The following is a 15,769-nucleotide window of genomic DNA, read 5'->3' as shown; positions in this document are numbered from 1 at the left end:
AAATTGCAAAAGAAATTATAGAAAAGAATTCTGAAAAAAGTCAGCCTTTGACGCCACGAGCGGGTGCTCCCCCACCCTCCCTCCCTTATTCAAAATGGGCACCGCGACCAACTAAGCCACGAAGCCACATATATAGCCCGGCCCCGGCCGGACTAACACTTAAGGTCTTAAAATTACTGAGGAGAATGTGCTACCTTTCTATAATATCAGGAAATGGATAGACATTCTAGTCTTCTCGGATAAGGACGAATAAACCGTAGGTCCCGTCTCCTGCAGGGTTGGGGTAGGAGACGTTAATTTCCCACACACGAGACCACTGTGTGGTGGATATCCTCCCCTGGGGTGGGATGGGTGGGTACTAGGGCCTGCAGTAATTGGCGCAAGCTGTTGCGGGGTCCCTACCTGTCGGCGAAGCTAATAAATTAAATTAAAATTAAATTAAAAATTAATAAATTAAATTAATTAAATTACGTTTACAGCAAGAACAGGAACGTCTTACACTTGAAACCGAACTCGCTAAGTCTAAAGCTAAAGAAAGAGTCTTATCTTCAGTTATGGAAGCTGCTCCGCGTCCATTTGTGCCGAGTCCGGTAAACCTGGAATCCAAGAAGGGTGAGGGAAAGGTTCAAGCACCTATTATCGGACTTGAAACAAAGCCAGTTGGAGCAAATGGTCATTTATCAGTCGTCGTTGGTTGTTCTACCCTAAATCCCGAAGCAGCAGAATGGCATCAGCCTTCGCTAGGAATGAACAGGAATGAACGCGTTAACGAGTCTGAAGACTCTGGAGCGTCGACATCGCCAAGTGAGAGGGCCTTTCACGAAATGCTAGGGCTGCATCACCGTCAAAATGCGCTGCAACAACAGCAGAACAAAATCATGGAAATGCTTGCGACTCAGCAGAAGAAAAGCAGTCTTCCCCAGCAAAGGGTTCCTATCTTCGATGGTGATCCAATGGACTATGGCGCCTTTGTGAAAGCCTTTGAAAACCTCATTGAGTCTAGAACCTCGAGTGGTACTGAGAGGTTGTATTACCTTGTACAGTTTACTAGTGGTGATGTTAAAGAACTAGTTCGATCGCGGCATCACCTTCCACCTGAGAGGGTTATCAGGAAGCCCGATGGCTGATAGAAAAGAAATTTGGTGACGATTATCGCATTGTGACTGCCTATGAAACCAAGGCGTTAAACTGGCCTGAAGTGAGAGCTGAGGACAGTGCCTCTCTGGACAAGTTCTCCATCTTTCTCATGAGATGCAAAAACGCTATGAAATGCAGCAAACACCGGACCAAGCTCGAGCAGCCTGACACCATACAAAAGCTGGTCCTGAAGTTGCCATTCAATTTACGAACAACGTGGCGCCGTTTAGCCGATAAAGTAACAGAAACTGAGAGAAGATCTGTTACGTTCAGCGACCTTGCCGAATTCGTAGACAATGAAGCAAGGGTAATCGCCAATCCCGTATTCGGAAAGATTACTGAAGACACAAAGCCCAAGAATGAACGGAAGGATAAGCAGAATAGGTCTGGTAGCGGTAAAACAAGTCTCGCTACGCAAGTAGGCGATCTCCAGAGCCCACCTCCTCGTGCGCCACCCTCTGGATCAACTCCTACCACTGAGGACGTCTTATGTTCCTTCCGCAATTCTGGGCACGCCCTAGACGCCTGCGAGGCCCTTAGACGCCTCCCGTATCCAGAACGGATTCGGTTCTTGAAATTAAAGCGCCTTTGTTTTGGTTGTTGTTCCTCCAATCATATGTTGAAGGAATGCCCGGAAAAGAAAACATGAATGGTTGCCAACTACCCGAGGAAACATGTAGCAATTCTTCATACGAACACTGCGCCAAGGATTCGACCATCTGGCATTCCTTCCGCTAGCACCTCGCCGCAGGAGAAGTCCCCTGGCGTTCGTAACGAAATGGTTAATCTAGACCGCTCAAGAATAGGCATGGCTGCGGTTCCAGTCAAAGTTTGGTTTAAATCCACAGGTCCTCCTGTGATTACCTACGCATTTTTGGACAGCGGTAGCTCCTCCTCATTTTGCACAGAATCCTTGATGAGACAGCTAGGGGTCAATGGTACCCGAACTCAGATTTCCCTAACAACTTTGGATGATCCTATTCCTCAAGAGCACAAGGCACGCTGGGAGCGATGGATGGCTGATCTTCCTAAACTATCGCAGTTTTCCGTCGATCGCTGTGTTAAGCCAGCTGGTTTCGACTACATCTCTTCAAGCCAGCTGCACCATTTCTCTGATGCCTCAGAGAGCGGTTTCGGATCGGTTTCCTACCTGCGTCTTGTTAATGGCGAGGGTGCTGTTCACTGTTCTTTTCTGTGTGCCAAGCCACGTGTGGCGCCCCTAAAGACGATTACGATCCCGCGCCTTGAGTTGTCTGCCGATGCATCCGAACCGTTCGGAAGATCCTACAAGCGCTGCTGCGAGAGGTAACTGCGGACGACGAAAGCCTGGCCACTTTAATGTGCGAAGTGGAGAGTATCATGGACAGCCGACCCATTACCACCGTATCCAGCGATCCGAACGACAACGAGCTCTTGACGCCTAACCACTTGTTGCTCAAATCGGAAGTCTCCTTACCCCTCGGTCTATTCAAGAGAGAAGATTCTCTGTCGCGTCGTCGATGGAAGCAAGTACAATATTTGAGCGGACATCTTCTGGAAGAGATGGAGTAGGGAATACCTTCCCCTTTTGCAACTTAAACAAAAGTGGGTGCACCCAAAGAGGAACTTGGCCGTTGGTGATATCGTTCTGGTCGCATCTGAGTCGCATCGCAATTCCTGGCCGCTTGGCAGAGTTGTTGAAACCTTCCCCGACAAAACAGGCTTTGTTCGCCGGGTGAAAGTGTTCACCAAGACAGCTGTCTGCGAAAGACCTGTCGACAAGCTCTGCCTTTTGGTTGAAAACGAATGTCCTGAGAACACTTAAAACTGAGAAACATCTAGTTCATTTATACTTAGCCTTCAATTAGCCTTGTTCGTTAAGTAGACTTCTTGGAGTGCACTGATACTAAACATTTAGCAGTTGTTTATTGTAATTCATTCGATGTGAGTGACTCGCTTAGTACAATCTCGCACTTATTATTTCAGTTCATTAGCGTTCCTTCGGGAGTACGTTTTGTCTTTCTTTCCCACGTTCGGTATGATTTACATGTTTTTAATAATATAGCTTTTTAGTTTCAGCCTTGACTTCATCGAGAGAACTTGTCTTAAGAGAACATCCGGTTTAGAGTTGCCTTTTCGCGGCCTACAGCGCCGATACAATGTAAGTTCCTAGTTATTATGTTCATCGCGTTTGCTTTAGCCGCCTTTCAGTTTCATATTTCTGCATTTTGTAAGCTTGTATTTTTTGTTGGTTCTTCATTAGTTCAAACCTCTCCCTCCGATCGAGCGTTTGTAATCATTGCTGTAAGCGGCCACGAAAAGACCCGCCTTTTGGCAGTAACATAGTTTGAAATTGTCGAGTTGGTATGAGGAGATAACGGCTATTGGCGCTGATAAAGCTTTAGATTCTGGTGATTGGGATGGCGTTCGACCTAGGACACCAAGTAAACAACTGGATCAAAAAGGCGTTTTCCTCGAAAGACTTCGCCGACTCAAGAATGAGAGATCAGGCTATCTTTCTACAGTTAGTGCTAAGAGAAAAGAAATTGATGCGCTGTTATCTAGCGAGGAAAACGTTCATCTCGTAAAGGAAAAGTTGCCCGGCTTCCTAGCTGCTGTTAAAAGGTTTAAAGAAGCTCATCTGGCCTATTCGTCGAATCTTCAGGATGATGCTAGCCTAGCAAGATGTCAAGAGCAGTTAAATTCAGAGTCTTCGCGGGCCGATCTCATTTATCAAAGAACTCAAAAGTGGATCAAAGGATCAGAGGAGCTTCTCCGGTTGAACTCTCAGATCAATCCTGAAGATTCAGCGAGTCAGATCGGTTCTCGGGCCACAACTAAGTCCTCGTCAAAGAAATCACGACGTTCGAGTCATAGCGGTTCAAACAGGAGTAGTACGTCATCCTTAGTGTTCGCACGAGCAAAGGAAGCGACGCGTATTGCTGAGCTCGAAGCGGAGGCGGTTGCGCTAGAGAAACGACGATTGGGGCCGACCATTTAACTCTTGAAGGGGGGTGAGTGATTTTGAAAAAAAATTTCCTGCAAGCGTTTGTTGGAAGAAAAAAATTGCATGCAGCCCAAATGTAACAGAAAAAAAAAAGGGCATTGAGAACGGAAAAAATATCCTGCACTGCAGATTTGTAGAAAAAAAATCTCCTGATGACCAGAAATCACCCACCCCCCCCCAAAAAAAGTTAAATGGTCGGCCCCTAATGGGTAGTTTGTTCCCTCCAAGGAATCTGATCGCAATTAAATACAATAAATCATGATTGGTGCGTCCAACCGATCATGATTTGTTTTTTTTTTAAGTCTTCCAATCAGCTTAGTAATCCAGTTTCACAGTTAAACGATTTGAAAACATCGCGGCTACCAACACTTTTCACAAAGTACTTCTTCGGAAGAAATTTATTGATTGTAATCAATTTTACACACACGACATCGTAGATTTGCATAAGAACATTCGGAAAGAGTACCATATAACCCCATACATTAATTATGCATTCCACTTCGTTGTCATTCACGACAAAACTTTAACAACAAAGTCTACTAGTCTGAATGCATAATTAATGTATGGGGTTATATGGTACTCTTGCCGAATATTCTTTAACAAAATCAGAAGAGACAATGGCACAAAGAATGGAATCCCCGGTTCTCAATAAAATTATTACCTTGACCCTCAAACTCTTATGACGTGATTAGCAAACTCTCAACGCTGACTGTCATACTTTTCCTTGTGAATTGAACAGGAGAATTTGGTAAGAGAACAGCCCTTGGGTGACAAGTATAGAAAACTCTTACGAACGAGAGCACATTCCGTAGATAGAAACACAATTGGTGTTTTGAAAATTTTTATAATAGGCCATTTTACAGTTGTGTACTTAGTTGCCAAGTCTTTGATTCAGAGTGAGGCTAAAGATGACCTTGTTGTGATAGAGACCTGTATCTAGTTAGCATGATAACAAAGTGATTTACATTTGAAAGGCAGCAAGGTTTGTATCATAACAAGGTCATCTCTAGCCTCACTCCTGTTCAAAGGCTTGGCAACCAAGCACACAACTGTAAAATGGACTATTCTATGAGCTAAAGCCATGTAGAATTCAAAAGGCTTTCAAAACATCACGAAATACAGTGGCACTTGATTATTTGTACATCATATTCTCAACAAAATTTCAAAAATTACATTACACTGCTTCTATCACGTCCCCACTGCTGGTTACTATCATCACATTTCAACGGTTTGGAAACTGCTCATCTCTAGAGAAAGATGTTTTTTTTGTCGTGTCACGAGCATGGTACAAAGCAAAAATTCTGAGTCCCCATTGGGAATTCAGATGCCACGCTCATCTCTTCTTCGAATTGGTCAATTCAGACAACAATTGTGACAGACCAACCAAAAATGTTACAAACTTTTTCGATTTTCTTACAATTTAGTGTCAAATCATTTCCTAAAGCTTTCTCATTCTTTCTTTTGAAAGAAAACATGAGAGAAATCCCATTTTGCAGCATATAACCTATCTGTTATTGACCAATCAGGAAAAAGGTATTTTGATGAGTACACAATAATTCTGTATACGCTGATCAACTATTCTTTGGACAATGAATAATTGTGGTGACCAGCTCCCTTTTACCAATGGTTGGCAAAGCTGTCAGCCAGAAGGTGGGCTTAAAACTGTCAGCCAACAATTTGTTAACTGCTGACCATCAGTTGGCCAGCAGCTGAGTCAGCCATCATTTGGTTAACTTGTTTTTTTTCAGGGAGTTGAACTCCACAATGACCAGAAAAAGTAATAACATTGCACAGACGAGTTGCATGTGAATCACTCATCAGAATAAAAGGGTTTAGGGGTGTGACTGCAAAATCCTGCCAACATCTTCACAGAAGAGACTACTGGGAATCAACTTAAATCAACAACAACGAAAACAAAATTCAAGTGAAAATAAAGCATAGAACTGAAAGCACTAAACTTCATCAAAATTTTGAAAATCGGTATCTGAAAAGCTATCATCTACAAGTGTTCTTTCATTCAATGAATCTTCAGTGAGGAAGTCCTGAGATGGAACCAAACTACCTTCATCTGTCTTCTCTACTATTTGATCAGATTCCTTATCCATTTTATCATCAAATGTCCTACTTTGATCAGTTTGTGATGTCTCTGATTCATCAGTTCTTCCTTTCTGAGAGTCTTTTTGTTCCATCTTTGCACGACGCAGACCCAGAATCTGTTTGTTTACAAAAGAGACAAAGTATGGTTACATGGGGCAGTTTTTACCTAAGGGTTTGACAGTTAACTGGATTTGCATTAGTTTTTTTTTATAACTTCACTCTACGATTGGTCAAGTAAAACTTGTGCAACTCTCTCTATTCACTGGATGAAAACTTTACCCTTTAATTCCTTAGAGTGACCAGCATCTAATTTCTCCTTACAATATCACCCTTAAATCACAAATTAAGGTTACGAGAATAAAGGAAATGATCACCAATTAATGAAGTTCTTAATTGTTAAACAAATTCTCTTTGTCAGCAATCAATAGGAACAGTATAGAGAATATAAATGCTGAGATTAGGGCGGAAAGGGTTAACCACCATTTAAACTTCATGTTTTCCTGCCTTTCCAGCAGTTTGCTTTTTTTATTATTATTAAGTTCTTACTATCTTTTTTGTAATGTTTACATCCCCCCCCCCACCTCCAAAACAAAAATAAAACACAACCCACAGCACAATTATAACAAGAAACTGTTCACTACAAACCTTAACATAATTAGCAGGTATAATTCCTTCACTGCTACCATCAAGACTACCCAAGAGCCAACCTCTAATGCGTGGCTGCTTTCCCTTGGGAGCAAGTCGAAGGATGTCCCCAGCACAGAAAGACAACTCCTCATCATTTTCACCATCAAAATCATACTCTGCTCTGGCAATGACGTGGTCTCCCTCTCCTACAATCAATTGAGTCTAAGTAACATTTTATTTCCAAAGTATCTCAATAATCTTGGCAAGGAAGAAACAAGAAAGAACCACAAAATGACTTAAGTTTTCTTGCCTCAAGGGGATACAATTGTAGAACACAAAATGATTAGTGCAATCTAAATACAAGTTCTAGCTGAATCAGCTTCAGAGTTAGTCAATGGCTGTTTAACTCTTTAGACCATATCACAATAGCCCTGGCTGGTGTTAAAACCCTCACCACTTCTTAAATCATTACGCCTCTACATCAGCCAAAGACTGAGGGTTGCTGTTTTATAAAGCATCAGATGTTTCTCAGTGGTGTTGGGAGTAAAATGGAAAAACAAGATACTAACTTATTTTCTCTAAATCAAACTAGGGAAAAGCAATACCTGTCTTCCAGTCTTTGGTTTTACTCTCATCTTTAAGCAGAGACTGTAACAACTTCCATATAATCAGTGGAGTACCAAGTACAACTCCAAAGAACAGTAAAATGGGCCATGATCTTGGCTTCCTGGAGTCACCTTTTTCAATTGAAGATACCACAGCAGTTTCTGCACTGCTCCAAAGTTCTTCTTCAAGACCCTGGCTTACACCAAATAAAGCTTTGAACTTTCTAAAGACATATCGTATGACCTTGAACAGTGTAAATGCACCAAGCATGCTAACCAGATGAGCTCTAAGTCTACTAAAATGATCTGCCATGCTTAAAACAGCATGAAATGTGTTGTGCATAGCAAAGTGAGTTGACTCCAGCATCATGGCAACAGATCCAAATGCCTGCACAATAGATTCAATTGACTGAAATGCTGCTCGGCTACTTTCTTCTGCCTGGCTCACAAAAGAACTTGTTCCTGATTGGTTCATGGTGTTGCCATAACGATTCATGCCAAATCCATACCCACCATACCCCCCATAACCTCCTCCATACATTCCTCCGTAACCTGCATGTTACAGAAAAAGGAAGACATATCACTTAGTAAAAGAACATCAACGTCATCCCTTGCAACCTTAGCTATTTCTAAGTATGTAACATAAAATTGAAGTGAAAAAATTATGGATTGAGGATTTTTGCCCAAAGTTGATTTTACCACAATTGGCGGTAATATTGCAATCAGATTGGCCAATTTGCCATTGTTGATATGAAGCACACAAACAACGCTGCTCCCATCAATGTGTTATGCATCACTTTATCACTGAAAGAATTGTTTTATTTGACATCGATATTGTGGTAAATAACAAATTTGACATGGGTTTAGTGTGGTCTAAACTCTTATCCACAATGATATTTGTCGTCACAATGATCAAACTGTTGGGGACTTACAAGGCCCAGTCTTTAATAAATCGATTGAATTCCCAGCTTAAAAAAATTAGTGAATCCTATGTAAACTGAAAATTTTGGGCTAGATTACCTTCTCCTTTGTTTACAAGTTTTCACAATGAATAGAATTGTTTGGCATTGGTCAACCTTAGTCCATATGTGGGTGTTTTGTCTACCTTAATTTCAGTATTTGACATTTGGGGAAAGTTAACAATTAGAAATCTTTATGCATTTACAACTGAGTTTTTCATGCTATCTTTTCATCTTTTCTTTTCATTAATACACTATGATAATCTGAAAAACCAAAATTACTGCGCATCTCTCTCCCTTCTCAACTTAATTACAGTAGAATGTCACTCTGAAAAATGTCTTTTTATTGTGGTGGTCCTTCACCCTTTCTAAACTTACCTCCCAGGCCCATTCCCCCTCCATACATGCCACTGTAACCTCCATACATACTTCCTCCATAACCTGAAACACAGATAATTCAATGCTGTCATCCCATGAGGTATGATGAATGTTAAGTATCATATAAAGCCAAAATATATTCTCAGTAGTAATTCATCACCCATAAGAAAAAATGTTATTCATTTTGTCACAAGCCATGAGACACTGGGAAAATCCCTCAAGACAAATTGCACTCCAAATTCTTCTTAATTTTATACAGCGAAGTTCTCATTTCTGTCTAGTAATGCACGCAGTAACAAAAATAGCAGATTTGATGAAATTTTCATATAGCCAGTAGTGCTGTGGGCAATGGTATACCAGACAAAACTGTTCTGGATCAATGCTTACAACAAATAATCAAAACAAAGAAATTGACCATATTGGAACTCGACTCTGTCTTGGTTTATAAACACTCAAAAGAAGAACTAGCCAAGGCCAATATTGAGCCATCTTGACCCTGCACTTGATAGATAATGCATGTATACTGCATTATCTACAAGAAAGAAATTTATCCAGTGATTAGGGTTTTCCATCCTTTGAACAACCACGGCCACAACTAGGCTTAGTTTTTTTAGCCCAATCAATCTAAATACGATAATTTATTGGGCTTCAAGACAGAAATTTTGATAAAATTTAAGTTGCTCGTTGTTTTCGTCTAGTTTTCTTCAAAAGCAAAAACCCCCATTCAAGCATCTCTGGCTCAGAAGACTGGAGACATTTTGTGCTCATGAAAGAATAGCTGAGTGCATGAAGGTCCTTTTCATAAAGTCTTAAGTTTCCGCCTCTTTCAAGCTTTCAAGGAAAAAGCTACAAAATTTCCCCGAAGACAAAAGTTAGTCGCCAGATCGGAGGCGTCTCACCGAAGAGCAGGAACGGCTGTATAATTTACTAAGTGAAAGAATTAAAACAAAACAAAACCAAACCAAACCAAACAAAACAAAGCAAAATGGAAATTACCATATCTCGACCCTCCATGCATCATTCCATTTGTGTACCTCTGTGTCTGAGGTCGTGGCGGCAAAGGAGGTACTTTTGCAACAGAAGTACCATTGCTTGTGGAAGAATCCATTTTACTTGAATTGGACGAACTTCGTAGAGCATTCGGTCTAAGACCAGATGCCCCTAGTGGAGGCCGAGATGGCGAATCAAACGAAACAGAACTTGACCTAGCATTTATTCCTACTCCTTCCCAAGGTTTTGGAGGAGCAGACATTCCAGAATATTGTACTTAACTCCGAAAATGTTATCGTCATGAAGCCATCACACGTTACGAAACAAAATGGCGACAAAAATACCCTAGTACCCAGTGTCCAGTGGTCATATGCAAATTATGCATAACCAAAGAATAGGAGAAAGGAAAGCAATAAGAAATAGAAAAACACACTTGAAGTTTTAATTCAGGAGCCAATATCATGTGTCCACAATACCAATTATATAAAAGGTATACCAGTGAAAATATGCATGGAGAAAAAAACTGTTCAAAAAGAAAACTTTTAAGTGATTTGATACAAACTTTGTTACCAAAAATGAAAATGGCAAAACTTTTTTAATACTGGCAGAAATTATGCCTCTGATCTCTGGTAAAATTATATTTTTTACTGTACTGATTGCCTAGAAACATGTGAGGTAATTTCAGGTAGTGTCATGAACCAGTTGCAAAGTTGAACACCATAAATGAAACAAATAGTACAACTTAATTGAACAAATGGTTGAAAATCACAGCAACCAAGATAACCCAAGAGGATTCGAATTCAAAGCTCTTGGATGAATTTGCAGTTTGTGAATGGCCAGTTCAAGATGTCTCTAGAATCCCGAAATTGAACAGTATCTGACATCACACCAATTAAATTTGGTCATAATTTTGAAATTTCAATTTTTTCCCAAACTCAAACAATTGGTTAAAGCTTTTTCCAGTCTTTTTTTTCCCTCTAGACTTTTAAATCTCCACCTACAATTTATTTCCAGATACAGAAAGGTAGGACTAAAGAGTGTTATGTTTGGTAGGATTTAATAACCCCAAGCAATGACTGTAAAATTACTGTATTCAAGATCACACAATTTGACAAACATTTCAAATACAACTTCCTTTAATGTAAAGTAAGGTATACACAGTACATACAAAATTCCTAGGGAAAAGGTAAATCTTAAAAGTATGAGTGAAGAAGTTTTTAACTTTGTACGCTTCAGTAGATATGATTTAACATATTAAAATATTCGTTTGGGATTAACTAAGAAATATCTTATTAAAGAAAAAAAAAGAAGTCCAAACTTTTCAGAACCAAGTGATATTTACAGTTCCGTGCAAGCATGTACAGGTGTAAGTTTAAAATAAATCATGTTGTAAATGCTAAAAATATTTCCTTCTATTAACTCTAAAAAATTGTGTTTAAAAATCCTCATCAATGGTAAATTTGTGGGAATCCTCTGACTTTTTCTTCATTACTCCTGCACGTTGATACTCTGCAACTCTTTTCTCAAAGAAGTTGGTCTTTCCTTCCAAAGAAATGTTTTCCATGAAGTCAAATGGATTTTTAACATTGAAAACCTGTTCAGAAAAAAAGTCGTAAGATTATAAGTTTGTTTCAAACCTTTGACTGACAGCATGTGTTATAGAGTCCTTAAAGCTTAAACTTTTTGGATGCTTAAGGCAAAAAGATTTAATCAAAAATAATTTGCATTTCTTTAACCCTTTCCAGGGCTCGACACTAACTTTTCAACTTACTAGCCAAGTGGCTACTGACATCTTAGATGTTTTTAGATGTTATGACAATTTCAGTTTGTTCACTTGCCAAACTGGCTAGTGGAAATTGAAAACCACTAGCCAAAACTGAATTTCTACTAGTCTGTGGCTAGTGGGCTACCATTACTGTTGATCCCTGCCTTTCATTCATTAACAATCTCATTAGTAATGTTCAGTATGGTCAGCTATCTATTTCTTATGATGTAAACTTGGAGAATTTGATGTTGGACAATGAATAATCCCCTAATTGATATTTAATTTTATTCTCATCACTAATCTGCTTGCGATTGTTCTGACATTGTAACAGGAAATCCTGTCTTGGACCATACCTTAGGGCATTTAAGAGCCACCAAAAGTCTATCAGCAACAAATTCAATGTACTGCTTCATGAGATCATGGTTCATACCAATGAGTCTCACTGGAAGGGCTGCTGTGAGAAATTCTTGTTCAATTTCTACAGCATTCTTAATAATTCCAATGATTGTTTCTTGTGAAGGCTTGTTCTTTAAGTATGAGAACATCAGACAGGCAAAATCACAGTGAAGACCCTGGAAAAAGAAAGTGTATTGACCACTTGATGTACAGAATCTTGCTTAAAAAATACCACTTACTTTGATTTTAGGAGAGTGTAGAATATTCAAATTTTAACAATCTGTTGTTGTTCTCGTAGTTCGCTCAATCATTCGAGACAGAATAAAGGCTCGTTTCCCAAAAAACGACATTTAATAACAACAACATTATCACACGGTCACCATTTTGAAGGCGTGCTCATTCCTTTTTCTAACCACAATACATTTCGAACATAATCGTGATGTGACGTCACAACAAGTGTAACGACATCCGTGTCAGGAGAGAAACATGGACTCAAAATTACTTGAAAGATTACTCTTAGTTTCATTGAAGTCCTCCCACTCTAAGTGACTGTTCAATTCAGGTGATGACAATGTAAAGGGTGACTATGACTACTTAAAGAGGGGGAACAAATTAAGGACTTTGACAACTGACTGCTTAAATTATACAAGGTGCCCCTTCTTACAGGTTTGACTGTAGTTAGCTATGATTTTAAAACATTCATCTCCCTTAGTAACTTACCTCATCACGGCTGATAAGCTCATTTGAGAATGTTAGTCCTGGCATCTTGCCCCTTTGGTTAACAATTTAAAACAGAAATGAATTAGCAACTTCATTTGCCTTAGTCTTGCTAATTCAACTTAAACTCCTGAAGAACAACAAAAGCAAAGGATGTTTGAAAGTTAGTTAAAGGTATCTAACCTCTTTTTTAGCCAGAAAATTGCAGCAAATGAACCAGAAAAGAAGATTCCTTCCACAGCAGCAAAGGCAACTACCCTCTCACCATAAGAAGCCTGTTAGAAACAAAGTGATTGTTAACGGACACTTGTCTATGCAGAATGTTTGAAAATTACTTTTTGTGAGTGCATCACACAAGGTTGAAGCTAAAAATTGTGCTTCTGGCTGAAATTTCAAGTGAGGCTGCTCGAAGGTGGTGAAAGATTGTATGTGTGTAACCTTGGAAGTGCTCATTGTGCTTAACCAAGTGACTGCTGGCCAATAACAAGGCGGTAATCAGCACTTTTTCATGTGGCAAATTTCGCAGGCAGTTGGTGCTTAGCTACAACCCTGATCACTTAAAAAAAAAAAAAAAGTTTTGAAGTCTTACTCTCTCAGGATTGATCCAGTTCAATGCCCACTGAGCCTTTCTTTTGACACAAGGCATTGTCTCAATTGCATTAAAAAGATTGTCCCTGCAAGTAAAGAAAAAAAGACTGATTGGTAAGAGTTCCGTATAACCCCATACGTTAATTATGCATAGAGTGTTGCAAAGAAACCTTTATATTTAGTCTTTATGAAATGGAATGCATAATTAATGTATGGGGTTATATGGAACTCTTTCCAGACCGATTTAAGCACTGCATCTATTTGAATCTTATCTGTAAACAACTTAAAGAAAGATTGTGTAGTTTTAACTTACTTTTCATCAGGGTCCTCAATGTAAGTGTCAATTAACAGACTGTACATCTCAGAGTGGATATTCTTTAAGGGAAGAAAAGCGATTGATTTACTTTTTGCATTCACTAGAAGTCTTGGAGTTATCAATCCTAATGAATATACGGATTTTTTTATCATTTTCTCACAAACATTTTGGTCATGTTGAACTGAGAGGTTAAAGGATGCACTTCAGTTTGGTTTTTTTTTTTTTTCGCATTTTATTAGCAAGCCTTTCAAGATCATCCTGGACATTTAAAGTAATAGTGGTGAAATGCAAACTTACCTCAATTGCAATTTGGAAACCATAGAAACATCTTGCTTCAGGAACTTGCACCTCCTGGCTAAAACACTCAACCAGGTTTTCATTTACAATGCCATCGCTGGCAGCAAAGAATGCAAGAACATGGGAAATGAAGTATCTTTCATCATCCTGGAGCAAAATCAAAATCAACTAGAGGTCTACATTTGTAACACATATGCCAACTAAATGAAGCTTTATTCTTTTGTGCAGGTATGCAACAAGCAATAAAAAATGTTGCAGATATATTGCACAATACAAGAAATTCTCTAAACTAATCAGCATGGAACTCGTACAGAGCCATCTTTAGCTACATGCAGTAGAAACAGGTGTGAAACTTATGGATGTGAAAGCATTATTGCTATTTAATCAACAGCTGCTATGCACAATGTTATGTTGAGGTGGAAATAGTGTACACATTTAGCAAACTTATCACAGCACTCTGTTAATATTTCTTAAGAGGCAAGACAGATTGCCACTCACTGAGAGTTTGACCCAGTCATCTTTATCTTTTGAGAGGTCAACTTCTTCTGCTACCCAGATGGATGCTGTGTGAAAAAAAAAAAGGAAAAAATGGAAATAACTGTTTATAGTAATAAAATCTAGAAATTTCTTTATTCCATACCAGTCTTTAGAAGACACTTTAAAATTTCCTGGTTACCAGGGGTTGGCTAATTACTTTCAAGTAACGTTTTCAAATAACTTTACATAAGTTGCCAGGAAAGCTGAGTACTGATGTTAGGTAAGCTCTTTTGTAAAGAACTTACATAACATAGTTATCTAACTTTCCTGGCAAATTAAGCAATATATGAGGTCACTCATACAAACACTAATAGCTTCCAGGGTTTTATTGACCGTGTTCTTACCTTCAGCCTTTTTGTACATATCCCAAATATCTTTATACTGGATAGGAAGGAGGACAAATCTACGTGGATTTTCACGTAGGAGCGGCTCATCTTCAGTGTCAAATTTTGAAGGAGATTTGTAAACTGGCTTCACCGGTCCATGATTCTGAAAAAAAAAAAAAAAATTGGAAATTGTTTTAAAATTTGTATAAAATCCCAAATATTCCTAGCCCCTTCACAAAAAGGGATGTCGAAGAAGGCTTAGATGTGGCTTGAGCTTGTATTTCTCAACTTCGTTTCTTTAGTTTTGCGCCAAAATTACCGTTAAAATATTTCAGCGTGGGCCTATATAACCTTTATTTATTCCCTGGATGAGTTTTTCTTTAATACAACAGCGCTTTAGATTAAAAAAAGAAACACCCAGACAAATCTGTAACCTTCAACAGTGAACTACATCATTTTCAAACGTGCTTTGGCAACCTGAATGCCTCTCAAGTTAACCAAACGTTCGCTCCAGATCTGTGATCTGGTGCACGCACACTTTTCTTTCGTGAAAAAAAAGTTAAGGGACCAGAAACTAAATCATGACCAGGAGGTGAAAACAACGTTCATTTGTGGTTAATTTGTCGACTTTTAAGGCCTTGGGAGTGGATGAACGAGGAATAGATTAACCAGGTTTTTTTTCTCCCGCCAAAATCGAAGTCGTTGAGAACTGTGGACTTACCTCGTTCTTTTCATTGCTTTTGTCCTCTTTCTCGTTTAAATCTACGTCTTCAATAGATTTAGCGAGCTTGTTAGTGATGTCGCTTCTAACGATATGACTGCCAACCCCAAGCATGTTGAACTACGGAGAAGTTTAAGAAAAATACAGAAAGAAATACAAGATGCTCAAGAATACAATGCGCAAAAAGGCTGAGGAAGGAATGATCATCGATGGACGCGACGCTGAAGTTCAATTTGCCCGCCAGGATAAAAGCAACCAATCAGAGAACAAGTTTTGAAAGATTTATTTACTGTGATTGGCCTCTTCTTTTCGCGGGAATTTCAACAC

General features: G+C 39.2%; 2 protein-coding genes across 2 annotated transcripts; both read right to left on the bottom strand.

Moving 5' to 3' along the window:
• Positions 1 to 4,503: 4,503 nt before the first annotated feature.
• On the bottom strand, positions 4,504 to 10,128 carry LOC111336794 (peroxisomal membrane protein PEX13). Its single transcript, XM_022942952.2, has 5 exons — positions 9,786 to 10,128; positions 8,790 to 8,852; positions 7,453 to 8,004; positions 6,866 to 7,053; positions 4,504 to 6,336 (listed from the first exon to the last, which is right to left on the bottom strand). The coding sequence occupies exons 1-5, from the start codon at positions 10,039 to 10,041 to the stop codon at positions 6,076 to 6,078; spliced, it is 1,320 nt and encodes a 439-aa protein (XP_022798687.2). The 5' UTR covers positions 10,042 to 10,128; the 3' UTR covers positions 4,504 to 6,075.
• Positions 10,129 to 10,897: 769 nt separating this feature from the next.
• Positions 10,898 to 15,650, bottom strand: LOC111336795 (ribonucleoside-diphosphate reductase subunit M2 B). The gene is made up of 10 exons (XM_022942953.2): positions 15,443 to 15,650; positions 14,740 to 14,884; positions 14,357 to 14,421; positions 13,859 to 14,005; positions 13,559 to 13,620; positions 13,247 to 13,331; positions 12,841 to 12,932; positions 12,661 to 12,712; positions 11,898 to 12,116; positions 10,898 to 11,373 (listed from the first exon to the last, which is right to left on the bottom strand). Exons 1-10 carry the CDS (start codon positions 15,554 to 15,556, stop codon positions 11,215 to 11,217), a joined length of 1,140 nt encoding a protein of 379 aa, XP_022798688.1. The 5' UTR covers positions 15,557 to 15,650; the 3' UTR covers positions 10,898 to 11,214.
• Positions 15,651 to 15,769: the final 119 nt, after the last annotated feature.

The sequence above is a fragment of the Stylophora pistillata genome, chromosome 13 (genome assembly GCF_964205215.1).
Source record: "Stylophora pistillata chromosome 13, jaStyPist1.2, whole genome shotgun sequence".
Lineage (NCBI taxonomy): Eukaryota > Metazoa > Cnidaria > Anthozoa > Scleractinia > Pocilloporidae > Stylophora > Stylophora pistillata.
This window is presented reverse-complemented; position numbering and strand designations above follow the sequence as displayed.